A 16,444-nucleotide genomic window follows, 5' to 3' on the forward strand; every position below is an offset into this window, starting at 1 on the left:
AAGCCCAGTGTTAAAAATTGAGTAAAAGTAGCCTACAAATGCTGGTGTCAAAATGTACTTGAAGTACCAAAAGTAGAAAGTACTCATTATGCAGAATGTCCCGTTTCACAAGTTTTCAAATGTATACGAATCTTTTGAAAATAGCAGATCTACAAGCTCACAACCCACAGTGAATGTACTTACTTTACACCATTGCTTACGAGCCTAGTCTTCTGGCAAGTAATTGTTATGAATAGTCTGAGAAAAAAAGGGGGAAAAAGAAAACCCATATATATAGGCTAAATATTATTTTCTTTTTTAAATCAATATCATAAATCGCTCTGGCAAAAACGTTGAGCTTTTACTCCACCATCAAACGTTTATTTGAAAATTAAATTTGGTCGGAGGAATAATGGTGTTTAAAAGAATACTGTTATTTTAAACATGTTCAGTAGTAGAAACCATAGAGTTGGTGGAAACTGAAGTAAATAAAAACAAGCGTTCATTTTATTGTTTGATATGAACGACCACAGATGTGGTCATCTGTCATGACCGTCATGACATGAATGAACTTCAACACAGTGTTTGCACTTTCTCCCTTTTTGGCCCGTACATCTACATAAACGTTCAGATTTCAAATGTAAAGTGCTTACCCCATGCACGATGTTACAATTCTGTACGGGCCCTTAGAAGTACTCGTGTTTCCGTATTGTCCAATAAAAAGCATTTTAATCCGATTGGTGGCCATTTTCTCATAGAGTTATAATGTATCAGAGTGCAATACACCTCCCAACTGATAGGGTTAGTTGAAAGCATATGGAGAAAATATGGAAAAAATGGCCATCAATCTGATTGAAATGCTTTTTATCGAACAATACGGAAATTGCGGGTACTTATGTGGACCCGTACATAATATTAACATTTGTGGCCATAGGGTCAGCACTTATATTTGAAATCTGAACGTTTATGTAGATTTACGGATTAAAAAGGGGGAAAGTGCAAACACTATGTTAAAGTTCATCCAATGACTGTCACAGTCATGTATCAGGGCTATGCCACTGCCCACCGCATGACCAAAACAGCCGGAGAACCACAATATCCATGTTATGTCAGGTGACCAGACTTCCCCTAGTAGGAAGCGTATTGACCAAAATATCGGACCGTGTAACCGTCGGATCACTCATTCAACCACAGGTTGGTATGTTAAACCGTTTTTTAAAGATAGTCCTGTTTATCAAAATATGTGAAAACATGTGAAAACATGTGAAAAATGTTAGCCGATATGACGATTGCCAATGTGAAAGAAATGCCTGTCTGTTGAAAAGTTGATACACATTTCAATGATGTTGTGGAGTTTGACAGCTAGCAGGTGGACCAGTCCTATTGAATGCCACTGTGTTCTATTGTGACAGTAAGTGATGGCCTTGCACATCAGAGCACATGGGTTTCAATGGGACCTTTACAATTATGTAGCCCCAGTCCAAGCTATATAAGCATGACACCAAACTGCTGTCTTCATATGACCATGATGACATTATTTTGGCTTGCACTGTGCACATCAATGGCATTATTGTTGATGACATGTTTTTGTAGCATCATCGCTTGCATATTCATGTTGCACAGCTAGTTATGTGGTATGCAGAAACCTGTTTAACATCAGTCGAGACATGGATTATTAACCTGATCAAGATATTTCTTTTTATATAGATTGGTGTGCTCATGGGCCATTACTTTTTCTTAGTTCTTGCTGACATTTTAAGTTAAATTGAATAGGCATATAGTTGATTTACACTGCGAAAGTCATAAATGGAATATTTTGTCCTGGTGGTATAATTAAGTAGTAATGTCTACTCACTGAATGGACGAATCATGCTTACCAGTTACAACACAGGAATCCTGGAAATGTTAATAAAGGGAAGGCAAAGTAAAAATAAATCAAAATATGTTTGAAATGGTCTCTTATGATTACATTTGACACATATAGTCAAGCAAATAAATCACATTTATTAAGGACCCAGGTTATTTACTCTTCTATTGGAAAAGAATGAACAACAGGCATTCGCTATAAACATAGTGCCTGAGATATTGTCTTTTCAAGTGATCTTTTGGGGTCCATTGTGATTATGTGATCTAGATTCTCGGCACTACAACACACCTAATCTAAAATATTGTCTAGTTGTCATATTTATTTTCTTTTTGAGGAAATGTAACTGTAGTCTGAACTGTGCATTGATCCTGTCCATTTAGTCTAGATCCTGAAATTCTTGCATCACTATACCCAGCTGCAGACACAGTTCAAACCCGGACATATTATGACCTTTGATGTTGACATTATCACTGTGTAAACTGTGTGGAACACTGGGAACCCAGATGTTACGCTGTTATTTGAAAAAAAGCCTCTTACCGTAACTGATGAGCTGTTATTTGAAAAGCCCCTTACTGTAATCGATCAGCTGTTACTGTATTTGAATGAAGACCCTTACCGTAATTGAAATCGATCAGCTGTTATTTGAAAAGCCCCTTACTGTAAATGATCAAAATAAAATAAAACATTGTATACTTTTCAAATTCCATTTAAATGGCAAATGAAAGGCTCTTTCTTTAATAACGTACTTTAATTTAGTACACATACTCCAATATTAACTTGATAACATTTTTTTTAATGATTGGTATTTGTTGGAATAAATTGTAGACAGTAAGCATAACTCCAGCTGATGGTGTGTAGAGAGAGATGGTGTACTGATTTACTATGTGGGAGTTCCTATCTCAAATCTATTGATCTTCGCTCAGTCCAGAAACATAGATAAGCTGTACGTAATGAGACTGAAAAGTTGCTGTTCCTTTAACATTCACAGCAGTCTAATAATTGTCTGCTTGCGTTTGGACACTCATTACCAGTAAGCAAAGTGTAATTTACTTTGGTCTTATTCTTCATATACTGTAGCCAGAAATCATTACACTAGCAATAATCTGACTGCACTTGTGAGACATTTCAAACGGAAGGAGGACAGAATCTTTGCTAAGTAAGTCTAACTTAGTTAAACACACAGTCTATATAGAAACAGATAAATGCTATTTGGAGGGTGTTCAATGCAAGTTGTCTTTTTTTAATTATTATTATTATTGTTGTTGCCTTGCTTTTCAGTAAATTGCACTTTTGATTTTATATTTTCTGTTTCCTGTTGTTGTTTGTTTGTTTTGTTTTGTTTATTCCTTCTCTCTCTCTCTGTGTTACCAATAACAAAGTCAGGTGTAGTCAGGTGTAGTTTAATGTGTACATTATAGCAACATTGAATTGGCTCACAGAATTGTTGGACTTACTTTATTATGTTCCATTCATTTTCAGATAGCAGGTTTTCTCCTATATAACACCTGAACAACTAAAGCTGAAATAGAGGCCGTGCACGGAGTGTTTGTTTAGGTCTCTTTCTTTAGCCTGTAAACGTTCAAAACCACTTTCTAAAGAAAACGCCTCATTTCTGTGCAGTGGTATGAGAGTAGGTAAAACATTGGATAAGCATGAAATTACTGTTCTGCTGTTTACAGGATCCAGTAATCAGACACAAAATGATTGCATTTCATTTCAAAAACTGTCTATCTCATATCAACACAGTAATTGTTGTTTTAAACATAGCAACCATTGTTTCTTCCTATAGAGGGTAAATGGGAATTCTATGCATTCTGTGTATGACTCAATTAAATTTGATTCAGTTTGAGAGAAAAGATAATCCAGTTGTTTGTATTTAAAAATGTCATACCATGGTTTGAGACTTGATGTAAGCTTTGAACTTTCTTTTATTGTTATTTCCTTATAGGAGCTAAGCTCTCTGAGTATGTGGCATATTGTGAGGTTGTCTCTGCTTTTGGCCTCTCTGTGTGCCCACATGTGCCATGGCGAGGAGAAGCAAGAGGGACAGAAAATGGGCCATGTTTCAGTAGTCATAGTCGGAGGAACAGGTGACTTGGCAAAGAAGTATCTCTGGCAGGGCTTCTTCCAGCTATACACCAAACAGATTAGCAGTGGGTACACTTTCTCCTTCTATGGTGGAGGACTGTCACCTGTGGATAAAGGCACACCAAGCTTTTTTGAGATTCTGAAGGGTGTGAACTGCTCGAAGGACTTGTCCCCGGAGCGTTGTGCCCTGTATAAAGCGCAGTTCCTGCGTCTGGCACAGTACCAGCAGCTGAAGACCACAGAAGACTACCAGGCTCTGTGTAACAATATGGAACAACAACTGCAGCAGGAGGGGATGGTGGACGCCGGGAGGCTCTTTTACCTATCAGTACCTGCCTTTGCATATGCAGACATTGCCGATAGGGTCAATAGTAGTTGCAGACCGTCTAATGGGGCGTGGCTTAGGGTAGTGCTGGAGAAACCTTTTGGCCACGATCTCACCAGTGCACAAATACTAGCAACTCAACTTGGGACCTCCCTGACGGATGAGGAGATGTACAGAATTGACCACTACTTGGGGAAGCAGGTAATGAAACCCAACATCTCTCTACACTTGGCATGAACCAGTGGTTTTCAACGTGGGGTCCGGGGACCCCCAGGGGTCCTTTTAGGGGTTTTCAGGGGGTCCCCATCTAAATGTGTTAACATCAAAATGTGTTTAACCACTTTCATACATGAATAGCCGCACACTGTTATGCCCTATCCGCACCAAAGTTTTTCTCAAACACTGTTGACGGGTCGAACATTGTCACACCAGGGGCCACATCAGGGGCCCCCGGCGGACACTGGCACACCGTTGCGCCAATCCTCACTAAACTTGGCACAAACGCTGTTCAGGAGTCTGCCATGAAAATTGTCACACCAAAAAAACTAAATTGCACACATATGGGGCACTACAGCATTGTTCACACTTCATAAGGCCACTTCAGTGACCATTGCTCTAATCAGCGCAATGTGAATGTAGGGCTGGATTTGAAGGCCACAAAGGCCTGAAAATCTTGTTTGAATTTTTTTTTAAAGATCTACAAGCTCACAACGTGTTGCATCGCAATGTGTTGTGAGCTTGTAGATATACTATAAAATAAAATAAAAATTAACATCTTTGACATTTTTTAAAAACATTTTAACATAAATATTGTACGGAGGTCCCTGGCGTCCGCATCCAAATAAATGCATATTAATTTGGGGGTCCTTGACAAGGGAAGGTTTGAGAACCAGTGGCATAAACAACTTAAAGGACCAAACTGTGTCAATACTGTACATACAACATTTTCTATTCACAGCTTCGGCTATATATCTTACATAAACACACTATTAATGTGACTGTTAATGGCTTTATTTTGCGTATTTCATTTGTAAATCCTTCTTTTCTATGTTAGGCTATACTTTTCAAATCAACCCACACTTTCAATGCATTGACATGAAACGATAATGTAACCTTGACGGGGGGAAACAATAATGATGCAATAAATGTAACTTTGCTGAATTACCTACATCATGTCAAGCAAGTTTCAGGTCTCCAGTTGATTTTCATACTGTACTGAAATAAATGGAATCCAATTAAAAATCAAACAAACCACAGGATTCTTTGGGAAATGGTTGGCAGTATACCGTGAATCGTAGTCAGTGGGCTTAACCATACCATCAGTATGGTTCTTTTAACAACTTAGTAAAGGATTTAATTCAATAATACATTTTCTGCTTTTATTAAAAGGTTGTTTCAAAGATACTGCAGTTCAGAAAAGACAATAATAAGTTTCTCAGTCCCATCTGGAACAAGCACCATATTGAGAGAGTGGAGATTGTATTGAAAGAGACCCTGGATGCCAAAGGTGATAACAACTTTAAAGTACATAACACTAAGAATTTAAAGGAACAGAACACCACATATATATACATAATCAGAATTATGCACATTGAGTAAATGTTTTTATATAGGCTACTGTCTTCAATCATTTATCACTTAATTATAATTTTGCTCACTTGTTCTCCTCCTCACTTGTCCCCAAAGGTCGTATTCCATTCTATGACCAGTATGGAGTGATCAGAGATGTGCTACAGAATCACCTGACTGAAGTCATGTCTCTGTTGACCATGAAGCTGCCAGAGAATCTTAACAACGCTAAAGAGGTTCTCCGGAACAAGCTGAAGATCTTCAGTGTCTTGCAACCCTTAGGAAAGAACCGGGCTGTTATAGGCCAGTACCAAGGGTACAACAAAGAGGTTCAGGCTGAGCTGAATAAGACAAAGGATTACTTTAGTTTCACTCCAACCTTTGCTGGTAAGTGTTTTATAATTTTTTTATTTTTATTTTTTTTATTTCTCAAATTCTTCTAGTTGTTCTATTTTGCCACACCGCAAATCTTAAATATGTATTCTGACCCACTGACTATTTATACTCTTGTGCAGAAGTTAAGTGTGCTTTTTTCCCTCGTTTCAGCTGTTATGATACACATTGATATGGCACAGTATGAAGGAGTACCAATCATTCTGACATCAGGGAAGATGTTAGATGAGCGGGTGGGGTATGCGCGCATTGTCTTCAAGAATGACATTTTTTGTGTGCAAAACCAAAACAGTGTGCACTGCAAGCCCAAACAGGTCATTTTTTACTTTGGACATGGCAGCCTTCAATATCCAGCCATTCTTGTCACAAAGAATCTATTTAAGCCATCTCTAAAGGACAGGGAGTGGAAGGACGTGACAGAGCATAAAGATGTCAGTGTTCTAGGCTTGCCAATTTCAGACTATTACATACTAGCTCCAGCAGAGCAGAGGGAAGCTTATGCAGAGCTCATTGCACAGATTTTCCAGGGACGAAAAGATAGCTTCATCAGTGCGGAGAACCTCCTGGCCTCCTGGGGCTTATGGACGCCCCTGCTAAACAGCCTGGCCAACTCTTTCCCTCGCATCTACCCTGGGGGTGACGACAACGGAGGGCTGTTGGACTTCTATCTAAGAGCAAAGGAGATTAGCTTTGCCAGCGAGGCTGTGGTAATGACCACCCCGGACCAGATGGGTGGTATGGCAACAGACAGCTTCCAGGTGATGCAAGGTAAGTATCGCAGCAACGACATGGTGTCTGCCTGGCCCGAGGAGCTCGTCCAGAGGCTAGCCGCCGACCTCCAGGTGGCAGCGGAGGCAGCAGTGAGCGAGGGAGGCACATTCCACCTCGCCCTGTCTGGGGGCTCCTCTCCCCTCGCCCTGTTCCACAGGTTGAGCCAGCACCATTATTCCTTCCCCTGGAAGAATACCCATGTGTGGCTGGTGGATGAGCGCTGTGTTCCCCTGACAGAGTCAGAGTCTAACTTCCATAACCTGCATGAACACCTGCTGCAACACATCAGGATTCCCTATTTCAACATCCACCCCATGCCTGTGCATTTCCACCAGCGTCTGTGTGTGGAGGAAGATGGCGGGGCACTGCTCTATGAGAGAGAGATCACCCAGTTAGTTAACGGCTCCAGCTTCCACTTTGTGCTCTTGGGCGTCGGTTACGATTATCACACAGCCTCTCTGTTCCCTGGTGCTAAAGTAGATGGCCACGGGGACAGTCTGGTGGCCCTCACAGAGAGCCCTGTTAAACCTCACCAACGCATGAGCCTGACTTTTAGGGCCATTAACAGGGCCCGTAAGGTCGGCGTGCTAGTGATGGGCAAAGGAAAGCACGAACTTGTGACCCAACTGAGCCGCGTTAAGGACGACCTTAACAAATGGCCTGTTACCGGGGTGCGGCCAGATAATGGCAGGCTTGTTTGGTACATAGACTATGATGCACTTTTAGGGTAGGAACTGCACATCAGACTTTTAAATCGATAAGACCATAGCAACATCTATGATTTTACTTACGTGCTGAATTTTGACCAAGAATGTATTGACGAACCAGAGCCGAGATGGTTTGTCTCTGAACATTGCAGGGAAATGAAAAAAATGTGATTTTCTCCCACTTGTTTGAATGTGTTTGTGTGAGAATGAGCAAGTGAAAGACATTGTCCCGAGTGTGCTTGGGCAAATAATATCAGCAAATATTGTATGATTATGTGGAAAATGTAGTAATTCTTTTACTGTACTTAGCTGCTTTACGAGTGGTGTTTTTATTGGACATTAGTGAGTGCAAGAAGGATTAGACAATTCAAGGGGCATTATTTGAGTCATTTTGGTACTCTTTACAACTTCATTGACACAATTCAAATACGAATTGCTGATGCAATAGATTCCCCCATCATCTATCAAACATTTCCAAATGCTGTTAGTGTTGACAACAACTCCCTGCAGAATTACTGACTAAACTAATACACAACAAAACATAAAAACGTGTGCTACGGTGTTCTGATACCTCTATGACAATCAATCTGTGGTGTCATTTACAAACACTTAAACCATATCCAATATTAAAAACAGGGAAATGGTAGATAGATGCTGTCCAAGCAAACTGATCACATATCACCACTGTTGTGAAAATGAGAGGAATTGTCATGCAATATTAGGCTACTCTGTGACATGTTACCCTATTAAACTTTGTGTGTGTGTGTGTGTGTGTGTGTGTGTGTGTGTGTGTGTGTGTGTGTGTGTGTGTGTGTGTGTGTGTGTGTGTGTGTGTGTGTGTGTGTGTGTGTGTGTGTGTGTGTGTGTGTGTGTGTGTGTGTGTGTGTGTGTCTGTGTGTGTCTGTGTGTGAGACTGGAAATGCAAGGGAAGTTTGCTGATCTCAGGTGAATAGAGAAAAGTCTCTCAATTTGAATAGAATTAGCTATGTAATCAAAATTTCTAGATTGTATATAATTTATACTGTAGAAAGTAGGAAAAGCACTAACTGAATGTGTCTTTGTTTAATTCACCACAAATTGGAATTACAACATGCATAATAATTAAGTGATTTGAGTGCCTTATCAGCATACAGCTGAAATGTGCGAGATGTTAACTGTTATGCTGCATGATGTGACCAAAAAGATCATTTCCAACCCTTACAGGATCATTTATTTTAATTTTAATAGTGACCTACCAAAATATCTACATAGAAAATAAATGGTTAAATGATTGAAGAATGAATGTTCAGTTAATTTCTTGACATAAGACTAATACGTAATATTTATACAGTACATTCCAGGGCCAGCCCAAGTCTTTTTACTAAACAGAATTGTGATTTAGCTAATCTTTCATTATTATCAGACTTTGGAGGCATTACATATCAATTGAGTTAAGACAATGGTGTGGTAATATACATGACAATGTATTTCATTTTATTTCATGCTTGCTTGAGGGCCCCTGGTGGGGGACCCTAGTTGTCTGCAGGGCCCCATAGTCTCTCAAGCCATGGACAACTATTCCACAATCTTCAAATGCTATAATACACTGTTTCCCAAACTGTGGGTCGGACCCGTTTTTATGGGTCGCCAGTAAATAGCCCTTTATTTTTTGTTTTTAATTATTGTTATTTCAAAAGATTTTCAAAAATGTCCAAAAGAAAGATTCAATTTTTTTTATAAATTGAAAACCAAAAAAAATCAAATAAATTCCATAAATTAGAAAAAAACAAAACAGCCTTGAAGTAGTGAAAATAGCAGATTTACATGCTCACAGCGCGGCACAACACGCCGCATCGCCATTGTGAGTTTGTAGATCAGCTATTTTCACTAGTTTGGGTCCCGGAGAGACACCAAATTTCTTTTTTGGGTCTCGAGCTAAAATGTTTGGGAAGTGGGAACCGCTGCTATAATAGGTATATGTATGACGGAAGCATTTGATTTGAAAATTGTGTGAGTCAACAGACTCGAGAGACTAACCCTCCTCTTAGTTGGCTCATGCCTCGGGCTGGCCCTGATAATTCTTTCTTTTAGTTTGTAAATCTCATCTGGATGTAAAAGTCCTGATAAATGTTCTATACATATTGTTGCTGTCGGGCAGAAACCTTGTATCAACATATTTACATTTTTTATGTTTTGTTTTGGTAAATTAATGGCCTACTTCGTCACACAACAGTGTCACGCAAAACTAGCTAAAATAGGCGATCTACAAGCTTACAACGCTATGCGACGTGTTGTGAGCTTGTTCATCGGCTATTTTTGAAGTTAAATCTGTCTGTGGTTTTCATGAATTTTTAACCAATGAAAAGTATTTACAAGAGCTTGTAACTACATCAGATCCATTGGAACACAGGTGTCACGGAGACGTCCCCTATATACAGGCACCTCTCCTAATAGGAATATATGGATGATGTGGCGAGTATAATCTACCACTATATAAGGCTGAGCCGATGACGGATAATTGAGTTCAGAGATATTTCAGTTCAGTAAGAATAATATTGTAACTAATAAGAAAGGATGGTTTTGGACATAAAGGTTTCCGCCCGACAGCGACAACATACAAAATGTGTTTGCTGTTCAGTGCCAGTGAGCAGTGAGGTCCACTGCTGGTGACATCACAGACTAGATTCTTTGTTCCCTTTGTTCTTGTTCACATTATCAACCTAAATACTTAATTGAGTCATTAATATGACCTATTGATAATGCCTTTCTCTTGTGACCAAACACCACTTTCAGGACTGTACAGATTTCACATGTATATTTTTTATTTCTTTTTGATGGATCTCTGAAAGTACATAGGTTATCGACTCCTTCTGGAAATCTTTCTTCTGTGTTTATCAACAAATTATAAAAAACACCAGCACCAACAACCATTAGCCTACTGTGTTCTGTGATACTGCTAAATGTTCATTAGAAGATGTTAACCTCATGGACCCTAGCATCCCTATTCTGGGCATGTCGTAGTAGGCCAACATTTGGCAAAAGAAATTGGGGAACATTCTGTTTGACATACAACGTAGTATAGGGTTTAAGTGTTTAAGAATAATACAGGTACTTTCCCTTTTGTAATCACAGAGTTTAGAGTTACTAGCTGCTTGTGGTGTTGAAACCACATGAAACATTCATGTGTGTGAGTATTGAGTGTCAGCCTAGGACAGCTGGAATGCTTTTACTGCTCATTGTTTTCTGTGAAGCTGAGCCATGCAGGCAGCCTTTTGGATATCCAGATTCCTCCTTTCACCATGAAGAAAGCTGAGGAGACACCCACACTTATGTTAGTCCACTGAATGGATGGGAATGATGCTGTGCAGCAAAGAAATGTTTAGTCTGACTTTCAAGGAAAGTCTTATTATTCCTATTTAATAACATTAACTCTGTCATCCATATTATAGACATGTAATTATAAAAAATGTTAGAAATCATGAAAAACTGGGGTTTCTATTTATTCAAAATTAGTGGAAATAGCAAATCTACAAGCTCACAACATGTCACGTTAAGATGTGTTGTGAGCTTGTAGATCGGCTATTTTCCCTATTTGTCATACAACACTGGGCTTAAGTGGTTACAATCTTACTGCAATTTGTGGGTAGCTTGTAAAAATGACTTCATCACTATTTTACACCTGTACACTTGTGTGATGTGGCAATACAGCGAAAGTTGAAATATTTCCAGTTTACCTGTACTGATGACACAGGCCACTGTAAGAAAAAGGGACATGTAGTATAGATCTGGGGTCGTTTTGGCCTGTGAATAAACATAGACTCCTTAGTTATTTGTTTTTTCTATTGAGGTCAGAAATGTTTTTACTCCAAAAAAAATTACATTTACAGTCCTGACTGAAAATGGGACAGCTGTGTGTATGATTGATATTTACACATGCTGTTGCTGTCAGAGTCAAGATGATGGTACACAACCCCTGACCACATGACAGCAGCCCAAACACATGGTAGGCAGCCCTGAAGATCTGTGGAACCGGGTCTATCAGTGTAAATATTACTGAAAAACCTGCAGAGGAGATATAATATGGTTTGGGCTCTATATGTCATGTTTCTTAGTGATCAAAAGTGTATTTGAGCAACACGCTTAAATACTGCACTGGACTCATCCACTTAAATCATCCACTGCAAAATCAAGCATTGAGACAATTTAACACTGAGAGTGGGAAAAGACACACTCAGTTAAGATTTTCAGTGTGGGTTGTGATACCTGAAGCTATTAAGGATAAGGCGATGAACGCTGAGAGGTTGTTCAGAAGTGGCTGTCTGCAGTATCTGGAGGATTTTGGCCTTAGAAAAAAAGTATATAATATCAAATCTATATTGTAAAGATGATCCAAATGAAGATGTCATAGACCTATAATTGAGTTACCTTGCCATGACATAGAACTGAGGGATCAGAACCACCGCCATGAATATTACATGTACAATTTGACTGCAAAACAACCATACACAACAAATTATTACAAAATAAATACAATCAGAATGACATAAAGGAGCTTTTTAATCATCACAAAACTGTGATCATCGTATAAGTTACCCCCTGCCATTACAAAAACATTCACCACACCAACACTTACAATTTTAACCTTTGATCCCTTGGTAAACTCCTGCTAGTATTATATGCCATGTATACTACCGTGTAATGAAACATCATGTTTATTATCCTTTCAGTCAGACGGGTGTAACTCCGTTCCAACTACCAGATCCTGTCTGTGGTATTACCACCTGCTCCAAACGTGCAGCAAGTGGAAGGATCATGTTTCTGTCCACAGTGACGCAGAATGCATTAACCACATGAATCCTTCCATCCCTATACTGAAGAGAACATCCTGAGAAAATAGCAGATCTACAAGCTCACAGTGCCGCCGCAATGCATTGTGAGCTTGTAGATCGTCTCTTTTTGGCAAAGACATTTGTTGAAGAGGGAAAATAGGAGTGGACCTAGTATAGAGCCCTGGGGGACCCTGGTCAACTAAGTATATAGGGTATAAGATAAGTGTTTAATATTGGAGAATTTCCTGTAAGTTGTTTTCTCTGTAAAATACAAGGTGTAGCTGAATTCTATATAATGTTACCCTGAATGGGAAATGTTTAATCATAATAACATATGTTGTGAATACTTCCCTATCTAGTGGTTTTATTCCCAGTAGACTTAAAACACAATTTCCTCACATTGTGTAAAAATGTTCCACACCCCAGTGCTGCAACAACAGCATCACCCCTGCTCCATATTAACACACTGTGGCAAATGTCAGTGAAGACATATAAAATCTCTTCACTCATAAATGTTTTGGTCTTAACAGCCGAGCAAGCAGAAAGCAAGTCAAGATCGAATATAGTTTGTAAGAGTCAATTAACCCAACATGGCTATCAACTACAGCGGAACATGGGACATGGTCAGCAATGATAATGCCGAGGGATATATGATTGCTATTGGTAAGTGTCTTGATGTTTGTTACAGATAATCAATCACAACCTAAATATAAAAACTTTTTTTTAAATAATTTAAAGACAGCCATGTTCCTTTATTTACTATTTGTAGCAGAAAACAAGTTAATTATTTAGGCTGGAGTGGTTCCTATGATCACCAATCAATTAAGCCTGCATGTTTTGTTTAGTTTCTCTACAAAAACACAATAACTAATATTTATCTATTATTTTGTAAAATCTTACATTTTAGCAATGGTGTGAAAAAATATGAAATGTCTGTTCCACTTATGACCTGTTGCTTGCTGTCAGATTAAACCAATTTAAATAAATAGGATATTCAGTTAAAATATTCTATAAGTGTGAAGTATTGTATGTATATATAAAGTAGGTTACATTATGTGCAAGAAAATAGTGAGAGCGTGACATGTATTTCTCTTTTCCACACACAGGCATTGATTTTGCAACACGTAAGGTTGCCAAAATGATGAAGCCCCAGAAAGTGATTAGCCAAGATGGAGATTCTTTCACCATTAAAACGCTGAGTACTTTTAGAAACCTTGAGTGTTCATTTACAATTGGAAAAGAGTATGAAGAGATTACCAAAGGACTCGACAACAAGTCATGCCAGGTAGAAACGTTTTCAATAGGCTATCACACTACATATAGACTAATACCATAGAATAAAAAAATATGACTTATCGATAATTTCATTTTTATATCAGACAGTGGTTAACTGGGACAATGACAAGCTGGTGTGTGTTCAGAAAGGAGAAAGGAAGAACAGAGGGTGGATCCACTGGATACAGGGAGATGAGCTTCATCTGGTATGACTTTATTCCTCAATACAAATCAAGAATTCATAACTCATTTTAATGCCTCATAATCATGTGAGCAAGGCTAAGTAAAAAAGAAGAAGTAAGACTTTGGAATGTCATAGTGCACGTATGGCATGAGATTCAAAGATCAATCGAGCACACTGCTTCCTCCACCAAATCTTATTTCCTTAATTAATGAAGTTTCAATCTTATAACCTTCAGAGTGACAAAGGTCACTCATACTACCGTGTACTGTAGTTAAACCTATACTCCAAAGCATCTGCAGAAACGTTACTGTGTGTGGGTAATGCATTCCTGAGACTTATACCAATGTAGTCTGACTGGATTCTTTCGTCGAAAAGAGTTTTATGGGTGTTAACACAACACTACTGGGTGTGACCATACAGTGTTTAATTGGTAAAAGTCAAGGTACCGGAACACTGATCCTGTCAGGGGTGGGGGCAGAGTGGTAACGTAGACCTGACACATCACTGATGCCATCACTCCATAGCTATTACAATAGCTTTACAATATTGTAATAAACTGTGGGTTCAATGAAGCATGGATTGGCAACCCTTCACAATAGGAACACTCTTTAATTGTGGCCATCAGTATACAAATGACCAAACTAGCTGAACTCAATGAGGGGGTCTGCATGGCAAATGGACACATTACCGCAGGCTGGCATGGGCCCCCTCGGAATCAGAACGGACCCTGGCAAAAACCCTCTCCATTAGCTGCTCGAACGTGGCAGGGGGACCCAGAATTGCTATAACCCTTTCTCAGTGGAGATGGTGGTGTTGGGCTGAAGCCAGGAACCCACAATTACCCCTGGGGTTATGGATTAACCCCAAAACATACACATAAAATACATACTTGAACAAAAACCCAATAATCACAACAGATTCATAACTCCCCCAATGCATTTCCCAGGCAAACAATAACATGATAACACAACAATAGAACAATAATGAATATAGGTGTGCCCCCAAGGCATGCTGGTAAGTCTCTCCTCAGCCACATGACAGCCCAGGACACTGCAATATACTGTATGTCGTAATAGGTTATTCTTTTTAGTGGGTTTGAACTTTGGGTAGACTTGTCTGCCCTTAGCAAACGTCCTTAACTAACGTCATAGCATATCACGTACAGCATCTGCTGCTACAGTATGCTCACGCACCATTATATCTTACCTCAGGTACTATGTGTAAATATGTAGGTTTTTTTTGTTTCTTTGATTAATCTCTCTTCTACCTTGCACCCCCTTCTTATTCCCTTTCTTTTTTAATGGAAATAACAAAAACAAATTTCACCCACTTTTTTTTTTACTTCTATAAACCTGTGATGTAACTATAAAGATTCTGATTCTCACCAGTGTCCCCTATTGTGATTGCCTATGATTGTATGTAGGCTATATGAGTATTTAGCTGCCTATTTTTATGATACAAACTATTTGATAAACTGAATGCATTCATAACTTTTTTTCTTGTTTCAGGAGATCACTTGTGAAGATCAAGTCTGCAAACAGGTTTTTAAAAGGAGTGCCTAATTTCCACTTTCTGGGGAACAAATCTGACTTGGAGGAAAGGACTTTCATACTGTGTCCATTCTGCACTAAATATGGAGACAAATGGATGTTATGTATGCAGGCCACCAAGGTCTGTGGCTCCCTCTAGGGTCGAGTCTCCAACCTCAGAGTCTTGTATTGAGTTAATTCAACTGGGTGCCTTTGAAATAGAAAATGTTTACTAACTCATGCCACATCACAACAGCAACTCCAGTGGACTGTGTCTTTAGCTCAGCATTATCTGGCAATTAAGACAATAATTATTTTCAGTGTTACTATCATCACCAGTAAGTCTGGAGAAACACTTGTAATGAATTGTCCTCTAGGTCAGTGGTTCACACACTTTTAATTGTTGTAATGTATCATAACTTTGAGTGTACAAATGGAACCAAATGGTTCCATTTGGACACTCTCTGTGTTACAGACCTCAAAGGGTCCATTTGGTTCCTCAATCATTTAGCTGGGGACCCCCAGGAACCATATCAAGGACCCCTGGGGGTCCCTGGACCTCACTTTGAGAACCACTGCTCTAAGAGAGAGACATGTACTCTGTACTTGCAAGTTCACATGGATTTGCTCTCTGGGTTTCTTTCATATCAAAGGCATGCAGGCTTGAGCTGAAGCTGATCCCTGGTTGCTCTCCAGTGGCTACCTGTTAATAGTTATGTGCAAGTACAAATAAATTAAATAAACAATTAAACAATTACTAATGGAGCTTCATTAAAGGTTGTTTGTCCAAGGAAAGCTGTAACATGTTTTGGGATGTTGCTCTATAGTGGAGACTTATGAATGACTCTAGGCCTAACACTAATTACTCCAAGCCTGAGGTCCCCGAGTACCTACTTATTCTGGGTCATCATGTCAATTGTGATTCTTCCGGCTTTCCTGAATTCTCAAA

The 16,444-nt window shown here is 39.2% G+C and overlaps 2 protein-coding genes across 3 annotated transcripts; both read left to right on the forward strand.

Moving 5' to 3' along the window:
- Positions 1-1,136: 1,136 nt before the first annotated feature.
- On the forward strand, positions 1,137-10,722 carry h6pd (hexose-6-phosphate dehydrogenase (glucose 1-dehydrogenase)). 2 transcript variants are annotated; one of them, XM_084061997.1, is made up of 5 exons: positions 1,137-1,177; positions 3,795-4,460; positions 5,649-5,766; positions 5,946-6,215; positions 6,375-10,722. In XM_084061997.1, the coding sequence occupies exons 2-5, from the start codon at positions 3,813-3,815 to the stop codon at positions 7,721-7,723; spliced, it is 2,385 nt and encodes a 794-aa protein (XP_083918123.1). In that variant the 5' UTR covers positions 1,137-1,177; positions 3,795-3,812; the 3' UTR covers positions 7,724-10,722. The 2 variants fall into 2 exon arrangements, with proteins under 2 accessions (XP_083918123.1, XP_083918124.1); XM_084061998.1 differs by having other exon boundaries at positions 1,151-1,173.
- Positions 10,723-12,996: 2,274 nt separating this feature from the next.
- Positions 12,997-16,204, forward strand: rbp7b (retinol binding protein 7b, cellular). The gene is made up of 4 exons (XM_084062578.1): positions 12,997-13,170; positions 13,614-13,792; positions 13,887-13,988; positions 15,475-16,204. Exons 1-4 carry the CDS (start codon positions 13,098-13,100, stop codon positions 15,526-15,528), a joined length of 408 nt encoding a protein of 135 aa, XP_083918704.1. The 5' UTR covers positions 12,997-13,097; the 3' UTR covers positions 15,529-16,204.
- Positions 16,205-16,444: the final 240 nt, after the last annotated feature.

The sequence above is a fragment of the Gymnoscopelus microlampas genome, assembly GCF_963454915.1.
Source record: "Gymnoscopelus microlampas genome assembly, chromosome: 7".
Taxonomy (NCBI): domain Eukaryota; kingdom Metazoa; phylum Chordata; class Actinopteri; order Myctophiformes; family Myctophidae; genus Gymnoscopelus; species Gymnoscopelus microlampas.

What these genes read in the sequence shown, in the direction of transcription:
- h6pd (XM_084061997.1), top strand. Translation starts at nt 3,813, where the DNA reads ATGTGGCATATTGTGAGGTTGTCTCTGCTTTTGGCCTCTCTGTGTGCC. An exon ending in ACCACTACTTGGGGAAGCAG is followed by an intron (nt 4,461 to 5,648) that starts GTAATGAAACCC and finishes TTTTATTAAAAG; the next exon opens with GTTGTTTCAAAGATACTGCA. An exon ending in TTTCACTCCAACCTTTGCTG is followed by an intron (nt 6,216 to 6,374) that starts GTAAGTGTTTTA and finishes CCCTCGTTTCAG; the next exon opens with CTGTTATGATACACATTGAT.
- rbp7b (XM_084062578.1), top strand. Translation starts at nt 13,098, where the DNA reads ATGGCTATCAACTACAGCGGAACATGGGACATGGTCAGCAATGATAAT. An exon ending in TCGACAACAAGTCATGCCAG is followed by an intron (nt 13,793 to 13,886) that starts GTAGAAACGTTT and finishes TTTTTATATCAG; the next exon opens with ACAGTGGTTAACTGGGACAA. An exon ending in AGGGAGATGAGCTTCATCTG is followed by an intron (nt 13,989 to 15,474) that starts GTATGACTTTAT and finishes TTCTTGTTTCAG; the next exon opens with GAGATCACTTGTGAAGATCA.